Source organism: Quercus robur, chromosome 2 (assembly GCF_932294415.1).
Source record: "Quercus robur chromosome 2, dhQueRobu3.1, whole genome shotgun sequence".
Lineage (NCBI taxonomy): Eukaryota > Viridiplantae > Streptophyta > Magnoliopsida > Fagales > Fagaceae > Quercus > Quercus robur.
In genome coordinates, this window is record NC_065535.1 from 17,103,129 (window position 1) to 17,126,165 (window position 23,037).

The 23,037-nt window shown below is 34.5% G+C and overlaps 2 protein-coding genes across 2 annotated transcripts; one reads left to right on the plus strand and one right to left on the minus strand.

Moving 5' to 3' along the window:
• Window positions 1–6,023: 6,023 nt before the first annotated feature.
• Window positions 6,024–12,075, plus strand: LOC126712690 (probable cellulose synthase A catalytic subunit 3 [UDP-forming]). The gene is made up of 13 exons (XM_050412131.1): window positions 6,024–6,653; window positions 6,756–7,172; window positions 7,269–7,380; window positions 7,533–7,707; window positions 7,965–8,231; window positions 8,331–8,676; window positions 8,759–8,896; window positions 8,981–9,106; window positions 9,210–9,422; window positions 9,549–9,825; window positions 10,208–10,401; window positions 10,488–10,838; window positions 10,947–12,075. The coding sequence occupies exons 1-13, from the start codon at window positions 6,567–6,569 to the stop codon at window positions 11,529–11,531; spliced, it is 3,288 nt and encodes a 1,095-aa protein (XP_050268088.1). The 5' UTR covers window positions 6,024–6,566; the 3' UTR covers window positions 11,532–12,075.
• A 4,520-nt stretch (window positions 12,076–16,595) lies between these two features.
• LOC126712691 (uncharacterized) lies at window positions 16,596–21,738 on the minus strand. The gene is made up of 3 exons (XM_050412132.1): window positions 20,446–21,738; window positions 19,116–19,802; window positions 16,596–17,510 (listed from the first exon to the last, which is right to left on the minus strand). The coding sequence occupies exons 1-3, from the start codon at window positions 21,577–21,579 to the stop codon at window positions 16,926–16,928; spliced, it is 2,406 nt and encodes an 801-aa protein (XP_050268089.1). The 5' UTR covers window positions 21,580–21,738; the 3' UTR covers window positions 16,596–16,925.
• Window positions 21,739–23,037: the final 1,299 nt, after the last annotated feature.

Genomic DNA, 23,037 nt, shown 5'->3' on the forward strand with positions numbered 1-23,037 from the left:
ATGATCGTGGCGAGCTCAACAGGAGCCAATTTGGTGGGTGGGTTGGTCAAATTGTATCAATTTGCTGCGTAGTTGGGTTGGACTAATATAATCTCATGGGTGGGTGGGTTTTCTTGTGCTGATCTAGTGGTGGATGGTAGGTTGTGATATGAGAATTTTTTTTTTTTTTTTATAATTTTTTTAATTTTAGGTTACACCAAACATTTGAAAATGTTTTTATTAAAAAATAATTTTACCTAAAATATTCATATTTGAAATTATTTTACAACAAAACAAATTAATTAAGCATTATTGTGTTGTTTACTTTTAGTTTTAGGTCAGTTAGGTGGAATTAATAGCAAGAAGAAGTCATCTACTAATCTGACCGCTGCAGGATTAGTACAATACTTTCGTCAATAAAAAGTCTAATATTTTATTAAAAAAAACCATGGATCATTTACTCACCACCAAAAAATAAAAACCACCCGGGGTCATTAGCATATCAATAATATATTTTATGTAGAGGTGGCAACTTTAAGTAAGCAAACAGGACTATCTAATCTCATGCTAAAATGTTATTATATTTCTTTTAATTTTTTTTTTTTTTTTAATATGTAAGGAACAATTGAAGTTTTATGATCATGGGTTTAAAATGTGCGTTGATGTTAAGAGCTTTTATTAATTATCTTTATTATTATTATTTAATATTTTCTAGACATGTGTAAAATTTTGTTATCATTTTGGAAGAGATACTAAATTTTGTATAATAGAATTGGAGATCCTGAATCATATCTATATTTGGCTTCTTTGTATCCTTATGGATTTGAAGTTAACTTTATTTGTATATTCTAAAATTCCATTTAAAACAATGTTAATTAAGAGGAATATTGTGGAATTTGAATGGAAAACTAAAATCTAGCTATGAATAACCAAAATTGAGTATTTTGTATATTATCGATCATGATACAGATGAGACTTAAATTTATATGAGTAATAAAAACTTCCTATTTTTCCCTTTTTGCTAATTACTTACAATGAGTTGATGATTTAGTGTGTGTTTGATAACTTTGTAGTTTCTAGTAACTCATTTGTATAATTTTTGGTAATTTATATATAAAATATGTGACAAAAAGCTATTTTTTTTTTTAGTTTTTAAAAAAGGCACAAAAAGCTAAGAGCTTTTAGCCAAATAAACATTTACTTTTGTCATTGACACTTTCGTGAAATCATGTCACCAAAAACAATTTTTCCCTTTCCTTTGGAAATACATTAGACAGGCATTACTATTGAGGCTGAAAATCTTAATATATATAACATGGTTGTTAATTTCTTGACAATTATTTTAATATAAGATCTGCTTAGAAAAAAAGATATTTCTAAATCTAAGCCAAGCACATAGAATGATTTATTGATTCTTAACAAAAAAAAAAAAAAAAAAAAGCTAAGCACATAGAAAGGGTATCTAAGATTCTAACTAAGAGCCATAAAAAAAAAAATGATTGTTTCTTTTTTTTTTTTTTTTTTTTCCCTTAAATTGTGTTTATCATAATAGGATGAAATATGAAAGAGGGGATATGTTGGGATTAGGGGTGTTCACCAAACCACACCAAAACCGCCCGCAAAATGGCATAATCGCACGCACTGCAAGTAACAATGCACCGCATGGTGCAATGCAGTTTGCGGTTTTATAATAAGAAAACTACAAACCGCACCCTCTCTATATATTAATATATATATATATATATATATATTTTTTTTTAATATGAAATATATCATTAATCAATAATTTAATAACCCTAATTTAAAAAAAAAAATTTAATGACCCTTGCAAGTGTTGAATATGTTGATTATGAAAGCCAACCCAAAATAAAGAAAAACTAGCTCAATAGTTTCAAACTTGGCTCAAAACAAAGGTAAAATTTAGTTTTGGGCAAGGCCGAAAAACCTAAAATTTGAAAAATATATTGGTTTCAAACCACATCTTATATACCGCACCGCACATTTAACTGCAAAAATGATATGTGATGTGGTTATGGTTTTCACTAAACTTTAAATCGCACCACACTACACCGCACCACATATGTGACCGCAAAAATGAGGCGCGGTGCAATGATGGTTTTGCCTGAACCGCACCGCAAAGTGCGATGCTAAAAATTGCCCAAAATCACACTGCACCACACCTCGAACACCCATATGATCAAAAGTTCAAATGTTGCATGTGTTTTGATTTTTACTCCTTTCACACGAAACATATTTCACTTGCAGAAAGTCTGAAAACATCATGCATGGAAGACCATATAAGATTTCAAATGAACCTTAGGTTACGACTTAGGATGAAGTTTAATACATACAGTAAAAAGTTTACGTGAACATGATTTTCAACCACAGCGTGTGGGTTAAGATGCTAGTGTGTATAATAAAAAAATTATTGTTTCCATAAAAAAAAAAAAAAATCAACCTTCAATGATAAATTTATGTCATATGATTTAAGATAATCTTTCAGTTATTAACCATTCGATTAGCCATTAAAAAAGTATTCAATTTGACTAATACTTATATGAATTTTTGGGTTCCAATTAGCTTAACTAGTAAATGAGATTCAATTCCTACTTACACTAAAAATCAATCAATATATTGATCTGATAGTAAAAAGTACAATTATCAGAAAGGAACATCATAGTTTGAAATTTTATAAAATAAAAAAATACTTATATAAATTTTAGTTAATCCGGCAAGAGCATATTGCTTGTGTTTATAATTTTATATACATAGAGAGAGAGAATCGAATTGACAGAACAAACCCAACCGACCAAATTGTTGTTAATTGGGTTGGATTTCTTTGCTTTATTTTAATTTTTGGTCGTCAAATACCTTCAAAAAAAGTTTTAAGTAAAAATAGAGAGGAAAATATTAAACGTGTACCAATCACACTGGACCGGAATTTAAAAAAGAAGAATAAAATAATACATGGTTTCCCAATTCCAACCAGGGCCTACAAAGAGACATGTAGCATTGCGAATTTGCCACCAACCCGTCGCTTTGTCCTCTTTCTACCGACTATTTACAACAGCTGTAATGCAAACGATACCGCCCCATCCTTTGCAAAAGACATCATCGACTGCATTAACACGCAGGACAAAGACTAAATAATATCAGTATTTTTCGACAGATTGTAGGGTCCAATCTTTAGACAGCGAATTGAATGAGGTTGAGTGTTATTCATCACTGTTCTTGTTAGGACTTTGGAGTATGTTTGGTTATAGGTCCTTATTTCGTTTTTTTTCAGCATTATTATGACTTCTAGAGGGTGTGATGACTTCTGTTAATAAATGTCATATAGTTTGTTTGGATGAATTTTACATATTCAATTTCAACCTCCTCTTATTTATTTTATTTTTTTTACTTGGCCACTTTTAAACTTGATCGAGTCCTCTAAAATTATTTTAAGTCCTGATATTTGATAATCATGAGATGGAATCCTCCTTTTTCTTCTACTTAATTTTTTTTTTTTTAAATTTTATATTATCATTTTAGACGCCATCCTCTTTAGTTCTATATAAAGGTTGCATATTAATTTATCAAAATATATCTTTTATTTTTATTTTTTTTTGTTTGAAGGATGGTAATTGAGGATTAGAGATATGAGATAGCCAGATAGGGACGCCGACACATTCAACCTAGGGGGTTCGAATGGCTAGGAAAAAAAGTAAAATTTATTTATATTTTTTGTTTCGATTCATCCTAAAAAAAATTATAACACTCTAAAGGAAGCATAACAGCAAACCTATTCAACACTAACTTTTATCTTGACATTTTTAAACAAAAAGAAAAATGGCCAACAACAAAATTTTTTTTTTTTTTTTTTTGATGGGAACAACAACAAAAATTCTTAGTTGGGTAATGTTATGGAAAAAAAAAAATTAATCTTAATAAATTACCAAGACCAAATAAGTTGTCAAAGTTGCATTGAATAGTTAAATAAAAGAATTGTAAAGAGTAAAGACAAAAGCTAATTAATAATAGATTATAATATTCCTGTCATGGCTGTTATAGTGGAAATAAGTTTTTCAGTAATGAAATATATAAAGAATGGATTGTGCAATTGAATGAGACTATGGAAGATCAATGAATGTATGATTGCTTGTTTATGTACATTGAAAAAAATATAATTGGTAGTATTGATAATGAAATTATTATGTAATAATTTTAAAATATAAAATTTCATAAAAGATAATTGTAAAACTTCATGTAATTACATTTTTTTTTTATACTTAAAAAAAAGTACAAAGTGGATCCTAATCAAACTATCAAAGTCGGCAAAAGTCTTATTAATAAGAATAGTGTCAAAACATTTTTCATAATACTTGGCATTATTTGTTGTGGATTAGAAAAACATCTCTTTCACCTAAAAATTGTGAAACATATTGTCACCTTCAACTTATTATAATAATATAAAAAGAGGAAAAGAAAACAAAATAAAATCCTCAATATCTATTCTCCTCGAAGCAAGTGTGCAGTGTGTTTGCTTTTCTAGTACATATTTGACTTTGACGTGGTCCTTCTTAGTTACCCATAAGGAAAAAAAAAAAAAAAAAAAAAAAAAAACTCATAATTAGGGTGAACTTTGCCTATATTAGTTCAAGAAAAAACCATAGCAGTGAATTCAATTCAACAACCAAATCTGAAAAACTAGGATGATATATTTTCAGTCCGGAACTATTTCTCATTTTAATTTCTAATTAATTAATTAATTTATTGCATATACTTAAAATTAAAAAAAAATTACATAAATTTTAGATAAATTCCGTTAACCTATCCTAAGGTATGAGTTAATACTAAATAAGTTCAAGACATTTCAAAACTGACTAAAAGAGAAAAATGACTAACAAATTTAGCAGTGTTTACTATTTAAGAATTAAATTAAATTTTAATACTAAATTGATTAGTTTTAAAATGTATTAAACTTGATTGATGTTGACCCAAACCTTAAGTAAATCTTACTACAAATACCAAGAGTTTGTACTTAAACAATTACCTACCTAAACGTAATATAACTATTGCATTATTAAAACAAAAAAAAATTAGAAACGTTTATGATGGAAACCAATGATTGACTCAAAGCTTAAATGTGTTTTTCTAAGCACGTTGGATCAGGGATGGCAGTTCTTACTGTAATGAAAGTAAAGTCAAAAAGTCCCCAGTTGGCCAAATCTACAGCATCGAACGAATGAAGAGAGAGAGAGAGAGAGAGAGAGAGACGGTGTGTGGTGTGGTGGGGTCGGAAAATACAGCTAGCAGACCGCTTGGCGACGTGACCGCCTAAATCCACATGTGCATCGTTGATTTTCTCTACAATATACTAGCAATCATCATTATTATTTTACACTAATTATTAATTATAATATTCACTCCACATTTCAGTAAATAATAGTATAATGCAGTCACTACACTTTGTTGTAGCTTTTTTTTTTTTTTTTTTTTCTTTTTCTTTCTTTTTTAAACCTTTAATCACTTTATACATAAAAAAAATACCAATTCAACTAGACTTTTAACAGTTATAACTCCTCTTAAATTAATCAATTTTGATAATGCTGTACATTAATACCCTTTGTTTTACTTTGATTTTTTTAATGAAAGTTGATGAGCCTCGTGTTTGTTTATTTAAATAATCACATTTTAGTTCTTGTTTAAATCGGAAGATTCTAATTGAATTGATGACGAAGATATTCCCAAAGATTTTACTTCACCATGTCATACTCTCTTAGCCTTTTCTATTTCGGTAAATATCTGACGGCAACAGCAATTTTTAAGAGAGAGAGAGAAGTGGTTGTTATATTTGTTAACTGTTGCTGTTAATTGTAATTTCTTACAAGTTTAATGTGAGGTATTAGCTGTGTCGGCGGAGCTGTTGTCGATAAGAAAATAGAGAAAAGAAAACGAGTGGGGTACAAAGAAAGTTGCGGAAAGAGAGAGAGAGAAAGAGCAGCAGTTGTGTAATAAATAATGAGCTGGGTCAGTGTTGGTTTATTCGTTTAGTTATTATCTCTCATTAGCTGATGTGATAATAATTGAGAAGTCGATTTGTTTTGGGTAAAGCGTGCCAAAATTGAACAAATAAACTATAAGGAACTAGAATTATTGGAGTCGAAGAAGATCCTGTTCGATATTGATATTTTTTTAGGTGTTTTGTTGTACTATTATAATTTTTTTTTAATTTTATTTTCACTAGCTGTTTAGGCTTTTAATTGATAATATTGAGATGAGAAGCAAAGAATGAGAAGAGAGCAAAGGAGAGTAAAGAGAGAGGGCCACCGAAAGGAAAAGGAAAGCAAAAGAAAAGAAAGAGAGAAGGCTTCCACTGTAGCCATCAATAACAGAGGAAGTGGGAGTGGCAGATAAGCGAGCGAGATAGAGAAAGCTTCACTGCTTCTACTTCTATTACCTGCCTCTCTCTGATTTACTCTCTCTGCCTTCTGAAACAAAAAAAAAAAAAACTAAAATGCCTTTTGCTCCTTCTTGATTGAGATCGAGAAGACTGTACAGATCTGTGTCTTTAGCCACTCGAGATTTCTGTCAAGGATTGAAAAATGGAAGCGAGTGCTGGCTTAGTCGCTGGCTCTCACAACCGAAATGAATTGGTAGTTATCCGCCGCGACCGCGACGGTGAATCTGGTGTAAGTTCTAACAAATTCAATTTTATGTTAAAAAAAAAAACAAAACTAGTTACACGTATGGTTAAATTTTGTTTTTGTTGTTGTTGTTGTTTTTGGTTGCAGCCGAGGCCGTTGCAGCAGTTAAGTGGACAAATATGCCACATATGTGGAGACGATGTGGGATTAACTCGAGACGGAGAGCTATTCGTGGCTTGCAACGAGTGTGCATTTCCAATCTGCAGAACTTGCTATGAGTATGAGCGTAGAGAAGGGAACCAAGTGTGTCCACAATGCAAAACCAGATTCAAGCGTCTCAAAGGGTGTGCTAGGGTGGCTGGTGATGAAGACGAAGACGACATCGATGATTTGGAGAATGAATTCAATTTGGATGCGAAAACTAGACAAGATATGCAGCATGGTCTCCCTGCCGACGCTATGCTCTACTATGGTCGCGCTAATTCTGAATCCGATTTTCCTCATGTTCTTCATTCTTCCATGACCCCACAACCACAAGTCCCTCTGCTTACAAATGGTCAAATGGTAATACCCATTTTGTTAATCTGTGACTTTTGCTTCATTTTCATTGTATTCTCCGCTGGTTTTAATGGTTTTAGAGGTGTCGGTGGTGGTGTATAGGTTGATGATATTCCTCCTGAACAACACGCTTTGGTCCCTTCATTCATGGGAGGTGCTGGTGGTGGAGGCAAAAGGATCCACCCACTTCCTTTCACAGATCCTGCACTTCCAGGTGATTATCAATCAAGCTTTTCCTCTCTGGGTCTCATTCTTGCTCAAATTTTTGTGTCGGTTGTTAGTGTTACTGTAACTTGCGTACATGATACATTTCCTTTTGGATTGTACTTTAACTTTAGCTATACAATTTCTGTTTCCAATTTGCAGTACAACCCAGATCCATGGATCCTTCCAAGGATTTGGCTGCTTATGGCTATGGTAGTGTTGCGTGGAAAGAGAGAATGGAGAGCTGGAAGCAAAAACAAGACAAGCTACAAATGATGAAGAATGACAATTCAGGCAAAGATTGGGACTATGACGGAGATGGCCCAGATCTACCACTGTATGTGCTCTCTGAAACTTCTTTGCTTCTTTATTTAGATATAATCACTTGGCCTGAATTTTCTGCTAATACCCATAATAAGCTTTGAGTGAATTCCAAAATTTTGGGAGTGTCGGTTGTTGTAAAATGACTGTGTAACTAGTAATCCCCTTGTACTTAGACACTTGCATTATCTTTCAAATAATTCATTGGTATTATTAGGAATTTGTCAAGTATTGCTAATAATGGAAACTAATGATTTGTTGCTTCTGGATCAGCATGGATGAGGCAAGACAGCCATTGTCTAGGAAGTTGCCTATTCCATCAAGCCAGATAAATCCTTACCGAATGATCATCATAATTCGACTTGTGGTTGTCGGATTCTTCTTCCATTATCGAGTCATGCATCCTGTAAATGACGCATATGCATTGTGGCTTATTTCTGTAATTTGTGAGATCTGGTTTGCTCTTTCATGGATCCTTGATCAGTTCCCCAAGTGGCTCCCAATTGACAGGGAAACTTATCTTGATAGGTTGTCCCTTAGGTAAGAAAACTTACCACTTATGGACTAACTCATGCAACTGTGCTTAAGGTCCAGATTTTGTGAATATTCACAGGCATTGTGTCTTTTCCTGTTTGTCAGGTATGAGAAGGAGGGCCAACCTTCTCAACTTTCTCATGTTGACATATTTGTGAGTACTGTTGATCCATTAAAAGAACCTCCTCTGGTGACTGCAAACACAGTTCTTTCCATCCTTGCTGTGGACTACCCTGTCGACAAGATCTCATGTTATGTTTCTGATGATGGTGCTGCTATGCTGACATTTGAGGCACTGTCGGAAACATCTGAGTTTGCAAAGAAGTGGGTTCCTTTCTGTAAGAAGTTCAACGTTGAGCCACGGGCTCCTGAATTTTATTTTGCTCAAAAGATAGATTATCTCAAAGATAAGGTGATGGCGTCATTTGTGAAGGAGCGCAGAGCAATGAAGGTAATAACTCGCGACGTGTTCAGTTTATTCTGTTACTCCTTGCCAAACATATAGTAAATTTTTTTATTCATTCGTGCTGCAGAGAGAGTACGAAGAGTTTAAAGTTCGAATCAACGCTTTGGTTGCCAAGGCTACAAAGGTTCCAGAAGAAGGGTGGACGATGCAGGATGGGACTCTCTGGCCTGGGAATAATGTCCGGGATCATCCTGGGATGATTCAGGTAGATGAAATTTGGCCTTTTGCTTTGTAAAATACTAAATATGACTTATTTTAGCCTAAACACATGTTCTTCAATACTTAATAGGTTTTTCTAGGCCAAAGTGGTGGGCATGACACAGACGGAAATGAATTACCACGCCTGGTATATGTTTCTAGGGAAAAGAGACCTGGGTTTAATCACCACAAAAAGGCTGGAGCAATGAATGCTTTGGTAAGTGATTGCAAAGAAGCCTTTTCTCAATTTCTACATTCTGGCAACAAAAAAAAAAAAAAGTACCTAATGTGTGACTGGAATGCAATCTATTATCTAACAGGTTAGAGTCTCTGCTGTGCTGACAAATGCACCTTATCTGTTGAACTTGGATTGTGATCACTACATCAATAATAGTAAGGCTCTTAGAGAGTCAATGTGTTTCATGATGGATCCACTGATAGGAAAGAGGGTGTGCTATGTCCAATTCCCACAGAGATTTGATGGTATTGACAAGCATGATCGATATGCCAACCGGAACACTGTATTCTTTGATGTAAGCATTCACTTATATATACATTAGTACTGATTCATTTCTTTTGCAGTTTTAACATGTAAGCGTTCGCTGTATTCTTTATTCATCCACACTTACAAAAGCTAATACAGAAGTCCTCCTTTCCAGATTAACATGAAAGGTTTGGATGGCATTCAAGGACCTATATATGTTGGGACTGGATGTGTCTTCAGAAGGCAATCATTTTATGGTTATGATGCTCCTAAAGCTAAGAAGCCACCAACCAGGACATGCAACTGTTTACCAAAGTGGTGCTGTTGTGGATGCTGTTGTTCTGGAAAGAGGAAGAAGAAGACTAACAAACCTAAATCAGAGATGAAGAAAAGAAATTCTAGCAAGGCAGAACCTGTGTGTGCTTTGGAGGGTATTGAGGAGGGGATTGAAGGTAATTTAGCTAATAAAAATGAGGTCTCGCTATGTACTGCCACTGCTTGGTGTAGTTTTACCCCCAATACAGAACATTACCAGTAGGTGTAAATCAAAATGCTTCACCTGGTTCTAGGGTGCAAAGCAAAGAACAATTTCTTTTGTTCTCTCTCTCTCTCTATATATATATATATATATATATATGTATATATATTGTAAGTAAAGTTTTGGATGGATGTATTACAAAAGTAACTTGTGTGAGGACTTACTTCCAATTACTGGTTTACTGAAACGTTCTATATAATTTGCCTAACGTAATAAGTGAATTTTGTTGGTCTTGTTTTCTACTTCTATCAATGTAACTTCTTTAGATTATTTACCATGGAAGAGCTTGTATGCAGGAGTTGAAGTTGAAAAGTTTGGTATGCCTAATATAAAGTTGGAAAAGAAGTTTGGACAATCTCCAGTTTTTATTGCATCTACTCTGCTAGAAGATGGCGGGGCACTGAAAAGTGCTAGCCCAGCATCATTGCTTAAAGAAGCCATCCACGTCATTAGCTGTGGTTATGAAGATAAAACCGAATGGGGAAAAGAGGTTTGGATTCTTGTGCTCACATCTGCACTTGACATTATCCTTATGGACTTTGAATTTGTCTCAACTGATATTTTCTTTCAATCCAGGTTGGCTGGATCTACGGTTCAGTTACAGAGGATATATTGACAGGTTTTAAAATGCACTGTCATGGATGGCGATCAATATATTGTATCCCAGCAAGGCCTGCATTTAAAGGATCTGCTCCCATTAATCTCTCTGATCGTCTGCATCAAGTCCTTAGGTGGGCCCTTGGTTCCGTTGAAATATTTTTGAGCAGGCACTGTCCTCTCTGGTATGGATATGGAGGAGGCCTGAAGTGGTTAGAGCGCCTGTCTTACATAAATGCTACTGTATATCCATTGACTTCAATTCCTCTGCTGGCATATTGTACTCTACCTGCTGTGTGCTTGCTCACAGGAAAATTTATCACTCCAGAGGTAAGCAATTCAAACGTTTGGTTATTGAGAGGAAAGGTTGCTTTTGTTATAATGTTAAATAATATACCCTTGAGAAATAAATTTAATGCAAATTTGTTCATATTGCAGCTCAGCAATGCCGCTAGCTTGTGGTTTCTGTCCCTTTTCATTTGTATCTTTGCAACAAGTATATTGGAAATGCGATGGAGTGGAGTTGGTATTGATGAGTGGTGGAGAAACGAGCAGTTTTGGGTGATTGGAGGTGTTTCAGCGCATCTATTTGCTGTTGTCCAGGGGCTCTTGAAGGTTTTAGGTGGTGTTGATACGAACTTCACTGTGACATCAAAAGCAGGGGACGACGAGGAGTTCTCAGAGCTGTATGCATTTAAGTGGACCACATTGCTCATTCCACCAACAACACTGCTAATAATAAACATAATTGGTGTGGTTGCTGGAGTTTCGAATGCAATTAATAATGGGTATGATTCATGGGGGCCTCTGTTTGGAAAGCTCTTCTTTGCCTTCTGGGTGATTGTTCATCTCTATCCTTTCCTAAAGGGTCTGCTTGGTAGACAGAACAGGACTCCCACAATTATCATTGTCTGGTCAATATTGCTTGCTTCCATCTTCTCCCTGCTGTGGGTGCGCATCGATCCATTCTTAGCCAAGTCTAAAGGACCAGTTCTGGAAGAATGTGGATTGGACTGTAATTAGCTGCACATTTGCTCCATGATAGATATTAGATATTTATCTTTTGATGGATGATACAACCAAGAAAATATGTTTGGTGTGATGGGGTCTACGAGATGTAGATTAATTGCTTGTATGGGCGTGGATACCTCTTTTCAACTCCTCGTTCGGTTCGTTCCTTATCTTTGGTTGAGAAAACTCCAGGTGGACTGTTGGGAACAACTACATCAGTACTGTGCTCCTTTCATTCTTTATTAGTTTGATTTATACGGGGAAGAGGAGGTCTGGTTATTCACAAAACCACTCTGTATTATTATTGTTGTCACGGGTCTTTTTCTCCTCTGTCTCTCTCTCCCTCTCTCTCTCTCTATTTGATTCACAATAAATGGGGCTATGTCCTGCTGCTTGTAATTGCAAAGGCAAACTTTCTGGTACAGTACTAAATGCTGGGGCTCTAATGTTCGCCCTCTCTATAATGTAGCTATCTTATGGCACGCACAGGATATAAGGAAAACTGAAAAGATGTTTCATGTTGTGTTCAATTGAATACTTTGATACTGTTTTGTTTTGCATGAGTTTCATGACTAAAATTTGCTTCTTTTCCATTACCATCAGCTAGGAAATCCTGGATGAGTCACATATTGACCTTAGCAAAAATTGATCTACAAAAACTACAGTTTATGGCGTTAGTTACCAGGGGCGGCTTGATGCATTTGGGGGCCTAAAGCGAAAATTGATCATCTTATTTAGATGCAAAATTACTACTAATTAACATGAACTACATAGAATTTTTTTTTTTTGAATTTTTAAGACAAAAAAAATTTGACAAAATTTTTCATACTTGTTGATGTGGTAGATTGATAGTGGTAAGTAAAACAGTGGTGTTAGTGGTAGATTTAGATGAAAACTAGTAAAAGTTTGTTAATTAAACTCTTATTATTATTCTTTTTTTTAGAAGTGCAACATTCACAATATTTTTTACAACAAATCCTAGATTTTAAACTGTTTTTTGTATTTTATTTAAAAATATCACTATAATTATTTTTTTGCCATCAACAATAGGCTGTAATAACTTGCTACTTAGCATTAGTTGTACAAGTGTTGTGAAAAATATTGTGGACGACGTTGCATTTTTCTCTATTTTTTTATTTTTTTTTCATCTAATAAAAAAATTTATTTTATTTATTGATTAAAAATAATCCTATTGGTTAAAATTTAGGGGCCTTTTTTTTACTTGGGGCCTTAGGCGGTTGCATTTTTTGCTCCACCATAGAGCCGGCCCTGGGCGTTACCTATCTCCATCAACTGAATCATGCAACTTTTGCTATAAAAGAAAAAATAAAAAATGAAATGACACTGCACACACCTCAAATCTCATATATCTTTTTATAACTTGTTTAGGAAGCAAGACTGTTTTTATTACATTGCTTTCCTTTCACGTTGGATCATCAGTTGTGAAAAAGTTGTAAAATTTAAAGTGTCATTGGATTTATCGTGAAGAAATTCCACGTGCCTCAACACTTTACAGAGGAGACAAGAACCATCCATTTTATTGCGTCTTACAAATGCTATGTCTTGTTGCTTTGTTCTACACACAGCACGTGCTGTCATAAAAATGTTATGCCAAGTTGTTCTGTTCTATCGGACCGCCTATTTGGCTATTTTAGATAAAGTTTAAATTTGGTACCATGATTCATGAAGGACACTGGCTAGGATTTGGTGCGGAAAAGGCAGAATCCAAGTAATATACACAATACATTAATTAATATATGATTTGGAAGCATGTTTAATTTGGTATGGTTGGGCTTGACTCTAGTGCTCTTTGCACGGAAGGTGACAAGAACATTGTGTTTTAAAATGGTCCATGTTGACATCGTAAATTGTCTAGTGCACAAGAACAATAGATGGAAACCTTCCCTTTGGTTTAATGTTTTAAAAACGTCTATAAAATTTGACATAAAGCACATTTAAAAAAATTAATTAATTAATAAATGTAAGGTATAATATGGTTATGAATGAAGGTTTGAAATAACAAAATTGATTATACATGTTAAATTATTTCTTTTGTTATATTTCATTTTAGTGGCGTACTTATGTTTTGTTAGAATAATTTTATATATTGTTAAAAATACATATGGGTTTCATTTCGTTTAATTAGTAAAGTCAAATAAGGTTCTTCTTAAAAAAAAAAAAAAATCAAATAAGGTACTTGGATTTGATCTTGTCTATACCATAAAAGAGAGCCATTGGTGTTTTGGCTTAATAGTAAGGAGCAATTATCATGGAGTGGACACTATATATTTCAAATCCAATTGTATCGATATTATATTACATATATAAAAAATCCAATTGATTAAGTATTTAATATATTTAGTATATATTCTCTCAATTTTTGGCCATGTATTCATACAAAATTATTAATATTCTTTTGTTATTATAATCTAAAATAATTTGGTTGTTATATATATATATATATATATATATATTTGTGTATGTGTGTGCACGCACATGATAGAGAGAGAAAATCATCCAAATTAAGTAATAATAAAAAGAACAAGACTTAGATACAGTACTTAGGTGCTGTTCCTTATATTTACTTTTTAAAATTCTACCATGTGGATTTTTTTTTTAATTTTTATGGAATGGTAGTGTATTTTTTAGTTAAATATCCACATGGTTAAATCTTAAGAGGGAATCCTAAGGAACAGTACCTGAGCCTAAATTTTGTCCTAATAAAAATACGAAGATGATGTCTAAGGGTCCGTTTGGTTGGAGTAGTTGAAAAGTGGGAGGATAAAGAATGGTGAGAGGATGGAAAAGTAGGAGAATAGAAAAGATTTTAATTTTCTCTTTTTTGTTTAGTTGAGAGTGAAAAAATGAAGGGATGAAAAAAGTAAGTTTATATAAATTTATGCATATACCCTTATTAAAAAAATGATGCCCAATTAAAACCCAAAAAGTGATAAACAACCAAAAAAATATCAATCACCTAAATTTATTAAAAAATAAAAATCATGTCCATAAAAAAATCACATCTAAACAAAAAATAAAAAACACAAAAGAAAGCAAAAAAAGAAAAAGAATACTAGCCCAGTAAATCAAAAAAAAAAAAAAAAAAAAAAAAAAAAAGAAGAAGAAGAAGAAGAAGAAGAAAGAAAGAAAGAGGGAGGGAGGCAGGCAACGCCTGCCCAGTAAATCAAGAGTAAAAAGGAAAAAAGAAAAAGAAAAAAAGAGGCAGGCAACGCCTGCTCAGTTAAAAAAAGAAAAGAAAAAGGCAGGCAACGTAGGAAAAAAAAGAAAAAAAAAAGAGTGAAGAAAAGCAAAGCGAGTGAAGGTGCAATTGTAGACGGGCATTTTTGTCCAAATGTGATGCCCAATTTCTCCCTTTAGTTTTTTCTCCATTTTGGAGAGAATTTTTTGGTGGGGCAAGGAGAAAATATCTCCCTTTAGTTTTTTCTCCATTTTGGAGAGAATTTTTTGGTGGGGCAAGGAGAAAATACTTGGACCCTATTATTTATTTTCCTTTCTCCCCACCCAACCAAACACACTTTAAAAAAGTTTTCCTTCTTATTTTCTCTCCGAAGTTTTTCATTTATCCTATTTCACCTCCAAACAAACACAATCTAACAGTAAAACGAGGAACTTGCTAGCAAATATATATATATATATATATATATATATATATATATATTTATTGGAACTACAAAAAATACGAATTTTGATAATTTTATTGTTGTATATATTACACCTTGAACGTTGTGAAATAGTTCTACTAGACAGTTTCTAATCATCATTTTGTATTTTAAAGAAGCCTTAACAAACTTTCTTTCAGGACAATGTCCACTCTATTTGTGTCGAACTATCCCCACAGAACTGGGTTTGAATTTATTCTCCGAGGCCCTTCTTGTTAAGATCCAATCCCTATTTAGTGAGGCCTCATGCAGAACCAACAAGCTAATCGTGTCTCTCATCAAACAAAACGAAAAAGAGACAGAAAACAACGTTTAAGTGAAAGTTCCCCCAACACCACCCCCAAAACCAAAAAAAAAAAAAAAAAAAAAAACGTTTTAAGTGCGAGTTACACTCGTTCCTCAAAAAAGAAAAGTGCCAGACGGCCAGTTACACTCTCACGGATAGTAGCATCTAGCCAGCTTGAAAGAATCTCACAAAGGGAAGACTGAGGCTTTTGTTCTCAAAGGGTACAAATCTTGAGGGAAGCAGTGTAGGACTGAATTATTATTTACTATGCAAAGGTCCAGACTAGTGGCAATTTAACCAAGATTACCAGGCAAAATGGCCAAATATCACTATTTTGTAAAATATTTTACAATATACCACTATATGTGAAATATTTAACAATCTACTATCTTTTTTAAACTCGAGTTTGTTAAACCTAAGTTTGCTGTGTAACTCAAGTTCCATAAACTCGAGTTTTTTGAAAAAATAGCCTTCAAATTTGCCAAAAAAAATTTTATGGTACTTGAGTTCATAGAACTCGAGTACCATAAAAAAATTTCAAAATTTTTCCATGGAACTCGAGTATCATGAAAAGCTCGAGTATCCAAAAAGTGGTAGATTCCTACATATTTTCGAAACAATGGTAAATTGATATATATTTCGGTAAACAGTGCTATTGTGCCATTTTGGCCAAGATTACCAAGTGGAAACTCCTATTTCATGCAGATCTAAATTATCTAATGAAGTATGACCCGGTAAAGGACCGTCAATTGTAGGAAGGAAATTTGTTTTTTATTTTTATAATTCGATAATTATAATAATTCTAAGAAATATCAGGAGGTGCCAATTCAGGTAGAAGGCTCTTGGCTACAAGAAGGAAATTGGTACTGCTATAAATTTGAAAACAATACCCTTAAGCACATCGAAGCTGGTAATTCAGAGGGATAGGTGAGGTGGCCTGACATGCAAATGAACAAGTATTTGTTAAAAAGATGAAAGAATGAAATATGGCTTAGATGAAATTAATTTAAACTTGATCTCTATTGGAATGAAGTTCTTATTCATCCCAAAAAAAAAAAAGACTTTGGTATAAGACACTTATCTCGGCATAATAACTCAACAGCAAATAAATAGCGCACAGAAAATCATTCAAAATTAAAGATGAAAATAGACAGAAGGTCTAGATCCCAAACCTGTAATCTTCAAAATCGTAGTGATGCACAAAATCTCACATCTGAAGACATCTAAGGGTTGGATAAATCATGTATAACACAAAAGAACACAACAATCCCTATCATGCTTGCCAAAGTAGTTCTAGCTTCTCATAATTTTCAAAATTGCTGATTATCTTTGTTTATCAATAGCTCTTCAATTGAATATCACCAAAATCTTTGCATTGTTCCCGCTAATCATCATGATGTAGATTATCTCCAATAGTATTCACGTTGGTCCTTCTAATCATTATGATGGTGAAGAAGAAACAACCGCTGCTAATTCTGCTAACTGCTTACTGCCAAGATTGGATACAAGTTCCATGGAGATGAAGTGTTTTGGAAGATTTTCAAATTCTTCCACCTTGAAATTGTATATTGGTTGAAGTTTTTTAGCTTCAGAATCTGCTGCTTCAGCCTCTGCAAGTAGAAGGTTAGCTTCTTCAAGGTCACCAAATTCTAGAGCAGCATTTCTTTCTGCTGTGGCAGCACCGGCTATCAAAAGCAACCTCTGGAATCTAGCCATTGCTACCTCTTTTTCCTTGGATAAAATCTGCCCCTCAGTGTCCTGCAACCTGTTTACGGTGTCTTTAATCTCTTCCTCAAGCTTCTCAAGCTCTGAGGTGGTTGTTTCCATGTCATTCTGTATGCCTTCTTTTTCAACACTCAATGATTTTGCCTCAGCAGCTATTCGTGCAGCTTCCTTAAAGTTTCTCGCAGAAGCAGCAATTTTCTTTTCAGCTTCCACCTCTGGGACTCTTTTATTTATAAAAAGAATTCGCTGCTTGAAGGATGCAAGATCCTGCTGAATGTTTGACTTTCTTGCAGATAGTTCCTAAAAAACGTGAAGGAGATATGTTCAACAAATGGCATGTTGAAACAGGGAAGAGAGCACGAAACGAGGGGAGGGGAGGGGAGGGGGAGGGGGGGGGGGGGGTGGGGGAGAAGAAAGACGGAAAGAGTATTAAGTCGATTGGCATATGTTCATATATCAGAAAGCTGATAATTGAGTATGAAAGAGTATCTATGATTTGTGATGCTCTAGCAAATGCACAAGCACAACACTATTTAGCCAAAGCAAAAAGAAAAAAGAAAGAAACTGTAAACACAAATAAAAACAAACAACACCAATGGAAAAATGCAGTAACTCTCTAGGCCAAATTATTTTACAAGGACTATAAATCATTAGTTTATCACAATGTGGAAGGGATGCAACAACAGGGCTTCACCATAACAGCAACACCTAATCTGATAATGCAACACCATGGTGAATAATAGACAGTTCAATGTTTTTATGGAATTGGAATTTCCATGTAAAGGATGTGGTAGTTGTCTACAGGTTTGATGATGACAAAAAAAAACAATTTTTTTCAAAGACCAGTTAAGTCCATGAGAAAGGACAAACATCTAGATTTTAAACAAAATAATTGAAAATTGTCTCGAATTCCTATTTTGAATTAAAAACCTATTTGGGTTTTTTGGTGTGGAAGAAAAGTATATTCCTCATCAAAGAATTAATTTGGTATTCCTTGTCCACCAAGGAGTATGGGTCGAAACTTTATCTATAGGTTGTACTGTAAAAGGTTTGAAGGCTTTGGTCCAAGTGGTCCTCCATATGGGTAGAGGAAAACTCTTAGAAGAATATGGAGTAGGTTTTTTCAAACAGTATTTTGATTGTTCTTTTGGAGTTTGAAAGATGCTTGCCAATTTTTGGGTTGAAATACATGTATGTAAGTAATAATAAACAAAAGAAAAGTGCATGTGAATTAAGTGTTTATCTATTGTTTGAATGAAAAGTACTGTCGAGTGTATTTGTGTTTTGAGCTTGTGAGAGAGTCACGTTTGTGAGTTTATATTGAGAGTTTGTTGTGGGTGCAATGAGATTTGTGTTAGTTTGTACTTATGAGAGGTCTTAAGTGTGTGTTTGTGTTTCTGTTTTTAAACTTTATGAGTGTTGTTTGTGAACGTGATTTTGATCCATATTGCCAATAAAGGATTTTGGTTGGTGTTATCAATGGATGTAGGTACGAAGTTGGCTGAACCACGTTAAACTATATGTCTTGTATGTATGCTTTAATTTTTTGTTTGTGATGAATGTGCTCATGCTAGCCTTAAATTCCAACATAAATTTTTCACATCTAATTAATTAGAAAGGATCATTTGATGGTGTTCCTCAATCCTCTACACATTTAAGCAAAAGCCATATTCAGAAACAACAATTATAAGGGATCTAAGTTTCACACGTAAGTTATATTAGGTCTCAAAAAAATAAAAAAAGGGATATGTAAATACTATCATTAAGCTGTAGGTTTCCAAAGGTGAGAAGTCTGCCATTGATATATAAATGGGAAACATCTTCTAGGGTACTGATAGCCATAATAAAGAAAATCTAGAAGTGAGTTCTCAAAATAGAAATATAAAAGTAAGCTAGAAAATTAACCTGTAGAGAAGCTCTTGCAGTGGAAACTTCCTGTTGGAGCACTTGAACATCCTCAGAAAGCTTCTCCTCAGCTTTTACAAGCCTCATTTTATCTTCCCTCGAGTTCAGCATGGAGGACATCAGAGTTTTTCTCAGCTCCACAGTTTCCTGGTATGTTTGTGCTTCCTCTGCAGAAGCGCTGGCAAGTTCCCTCAGCTTTGCACCTTTTTCTTCTTCCTGCTTAAGGAACTCGTTAATTTCTTTCTTTTTCTCTGATAGAGCTTCACTTTCCAAGTCCATCGTGGAAAGACTTGATTGCAAGTTATCGCACTTTGCATCAATGTTTGATTTCATCTCCTGAAAACCCGAGACCACATTGCCGATCCTTTCCTCAACTTCTTTGATTTTAGAATCATTTTCTGAAATTTCCTTTTCCTTCTGTTTCACTAATTCAAGTAGTTTTTCCAGGTCATTTCTCAGCATATCCTTTTTACTACAAAGCAGTTCTTGCTCCTTCCTGTCATCTTCAATTGAATGCTCAATGGAATTATTAAATACTTCTCGAGCTTCATTTATTAAATGTGATTCAATTTCCACCTCCATCTTCTTGACTTCCAAGGCTTCAGTTGATGAAAGCCATTTGTCCATCTCTTTTGAGGATGCTACTTCTGCTGTCTTTAACACTAACTCCGCATTATTTGCAGCATCCTGCAAAAAATAGACTACAATTGTCATTTTTGTTTTCTCTAGTCAAACTAACAACGACAACAAAGCCTTAATCCCATCATTTTGGAGTCAGCTATGGATTCTCAATAGATTAGTTAGAGTCAGTCACATATATTTTTTCCATTATTCTATTCTATTTGAAGTCATACTCTCTGTTGCTTTAAAAAAAAAAAAAAAAATTTTTTTTTATATAAATAAATAATAAAGTCATAATCTCTACTACTTACTTAGGATTGATAGTTTATGAAACTATTTGACATGATGGTTAAATGTTACATATGGGATATTGGTACAAATAATCAATACAAAATATTGGGAGAAAATTGACACAAAGTGCAACAAAAATCATTTATGATGTAACAGAATGCTTTGCTAATTTTACTTGCAGGCTAGATCCAAGAGCACCAGAATGCATTATACACCATATTCCCATTTGTAATATTTAAGATCCATATTCAAGCAAGGTAATTATATCGGCAATGTGATTGGTAGTGTTTGTGGTCACTTATTATATCCTTAAGAAAGTGATGCAGATATTAGTAGGTATCCAAAACAAACATTAGAGTCATGCACATGTTTTTAGTAAATATGCATAGTTTGGGAAAGAAAAGAAAAGGGTACTGACTGTTGCGAAATTGTGGAGTAGGGAGACACAAAGTTCCTCAGCAGCAATCTGAGCTTGAAGAGCCTCCTGCATATTGGATTCATTGGCATCAGATTGTGCCTCTGCCTCTCTCAATGCAATGAGGGAACTTTGTTTCTCCTCCTCAGCAGCGGCCAGGGAGTCGCTAACACGCTCGGCCCTCTCGAAATCTTCGGCCTCACATGCTTCTTCCAACTCCTTCTCCAAATCCCTGTGCTTGATTAATGCCACATTCAAATTCTCAGCTGCTTTTCTCCTCCTCCTTATGGATTCCTTCCTCGCCGCAGATACAGACGCCACCAATTCTCGAGCACCCTTCAGCTTCTCAGCTATTTGGGCCTTAATATCCTCCAAACTCAACTCACCCTTTTCCTCTTGTACTTCGTTTGCTTCTTGCTGCTCTTCTTGTTCTTCTTTTGATTCTTGCTGCTCTTCTTGTACTTCTTTTTCTTCGTGTTGCTCTTCTTCTTGAACTTGTGTGGTAGATTGATTATCATCATCATCATCATCATCATGATCAATTTTAGTCGGTGTAGAAGAGACAAGGTTGTGATCTTCAGTATGAGGAAGATCATCGAGCGCATCGGATTGAATAGAGTGAGAATCCGAATCGAGATCCGACGGTGAAAAATGAGAATATGCATCTCTGCTTCCATCTCTGCCATATCCGATTCTCAAGCCAGCTCGTTTCTTCTTTCTCGAAACCTGTCGAGAAATCGAGGGAATTGCTCTTGTTGTTGTCGTTGTTGTTGAAATCGAAGGAGTAGAAGAAGAATTCTGGGATGGAGGAAGGGTTTCGAGAGGAGCTACGATGGTGAGATCAGAGAAGAGATTTTCGTCAAGGGGCTGAGACGTTGAATGTGAATTCGAATTTAATGATGACGTTGTACTTTCAGAATCAGCTGTAGTGGTTGGAGCATCGATTGGAATTGGAGGAGGAGGGTTTATTGGATCATGATGATTGTCTTGATGGTCTTGCTGTTGTTGTTGTTCTTGATGATGGTCTTGTTGTTGTTGTTGTTGTTGATGATGGTTTTGTTGGTCTTGGTCTGAAGCCAATTGGGAAGGGTTAAAGAGTACCATGCCCTCAAATAACGAATCCATTTCTTCCTCCATTTATTTTCTGGAATTTGGTGTTAAAGATCTCCCCACGTCGAATTATCTCACTTCTCTTTGGACTTCTATTGTATGCAACTTATCTATTCTCTTCTGAATTTTTGCATAAAAATAAGAAGAAGAAGAAGAAAAAAAAAAAAAAAACTCTTCTGAATTCTGATAAAATATCTAATTATATCCTTAAGTCTAATACCGGCGAGGGATGACCCCCAAAATTATACATTGACAGTACTTGACAATCGTTTACTTGCCATATTTGACCCGTTTACTCAATTTTAAAGAGATGACATTTCAACCCCAGACATCCAAAATAATTAACATTCTGCCCATTAATTCCGGCAAAATTTGCCAAATAGTAGATTTTTAGAAAAAATTTTGTTAGGTAGCATGCGAATGAAACATTTTAGTTAGTTGGACTGTTTTTGAAAATCGAGTTCCAACTCTTAGATGAAGTCTGAAATGGACCCAAAAAAAAAAAAAAAAAAAGTGGAACTCAAGTTTCCTAAACTCGAGTTTCTGTGTGAAAAAACTTGGAACTCGAGTTTCAGAATCTCGAGTTCCTTTTTTTTTTTTGAAAACAGTCTAACTAACTAAAATGTTTGACGTGCATACTATTCACCAAAAAAATTTCTAAAATCAGTCTGAATAGCAAATTTTGCCCATTAATTCCCCTAATGACAAGTTGACACACAAAGTATTCCTTTCTTATTGATAAAGTATAAATTCATCAGTCATAATGAACACGTCTAGATGGAGTTTGATATTCGTCAGCGTTGTCGTAGAAATAGCAATCTCTCATGATGGTCACCGGCGTGGTGCCTGCCACAACACCTCCGATACCAAAGTTAGTATAAGAAGTTTATAGTGAATAACAGAGAATAAAAATAACTTAGGATACTGTTTATGTGTCAATGTACCTTCTATTGGAGGGGTGAGGGCTATATATATACATTCTCTTAGCTCCTAGCCGTTATGGCTATTGTGGTGGTTTTAATGCTCCTTTGGGTAACGCCTCTTCCCCAGTAATGTGGATTTTAATGGTCTTCTAACGGTTTGCCCAGCTGGCCTCTTGATTGCCTGCCTTATTTATTAATCGTATTGAATGGCTTCTTTACCTTTGTCAGAGGTGTAGTTGTTTCGTCTGTCAAGGTTACTTCATCAGTATCAATGACTTCGTCCAAGGAGGTTGACTTCGTCAGTCCCGTCAGCTGCCCCTGAGGTTCTATGGTTGTCGTGACGTGTCATGACGACTATAGAAGATGAAAGGTTTTTATGAGCTGTCTATGACCCTTGGGGTTTCGCTCCATATCAAATGCACAGTGGCGGTGCCACACACATCGTGGCCACATGGCACATTCTGATCTATGGAGTTAATGTTCCAATGACTCTTGGGTTTCCCACTGAATTTCAGTTTTTTGAGCTTTGATTTTTAAACTTCTCTCCTTCTCATTTTTTACT

What these genes read in the sequence shown, in the direction of transcription:
- LOC126712690 (XM_050412131.1), top strand. Translation starts at nt 6,567, where the DNA reads ATGGAAGCGAGTGCTGGCTTAGTCGCTGGCTCTCACAACCGAAATGAA. An exon ending in ATCATCCTGGGATGATTCAG is followed by an intron (nt 8,897 to 8,980) that starts GTAGATGAAATT and finishes AATACTTAATAG; the next exon opens with GTTTTTCTAGGCCAAAGTGG. An exon ending in CTGGAGCAATGAATGCTTTG is followed by an intron (nt 9,107 to 9,209) that starts GTAAGTGATTGC and finishes ATTATCTAACAG; the next exon opens with GTTAGAGTCTCTGCTGTGCT.
- LOC126712691 (XM_050412132.1), bottom strand. Translation starts at nt 21,579, where the DNA reads ATGGAGGAAGAAATGGATTCGTTATTTGAGGGCATGGTACTCTTTAAC. An exon ending in TACTCCACAATTTCGCAACA is followed by an intron (nt 19,803 to 20,445) that starts GTCAGTACCCTT and finishes TATTTTTTGCAG; the next exon opens with GATGCTGCAAATAATGCGGA. An exon ending in CTGCAAGAGCTTCTCTACAG is followed by an intron (nt 17,511 to 19,115) that starts GTTAATTTTCTA and finishes CACGTTTTTTAG; the next exon opens with GAACTATCTGCAAGAAAGTC.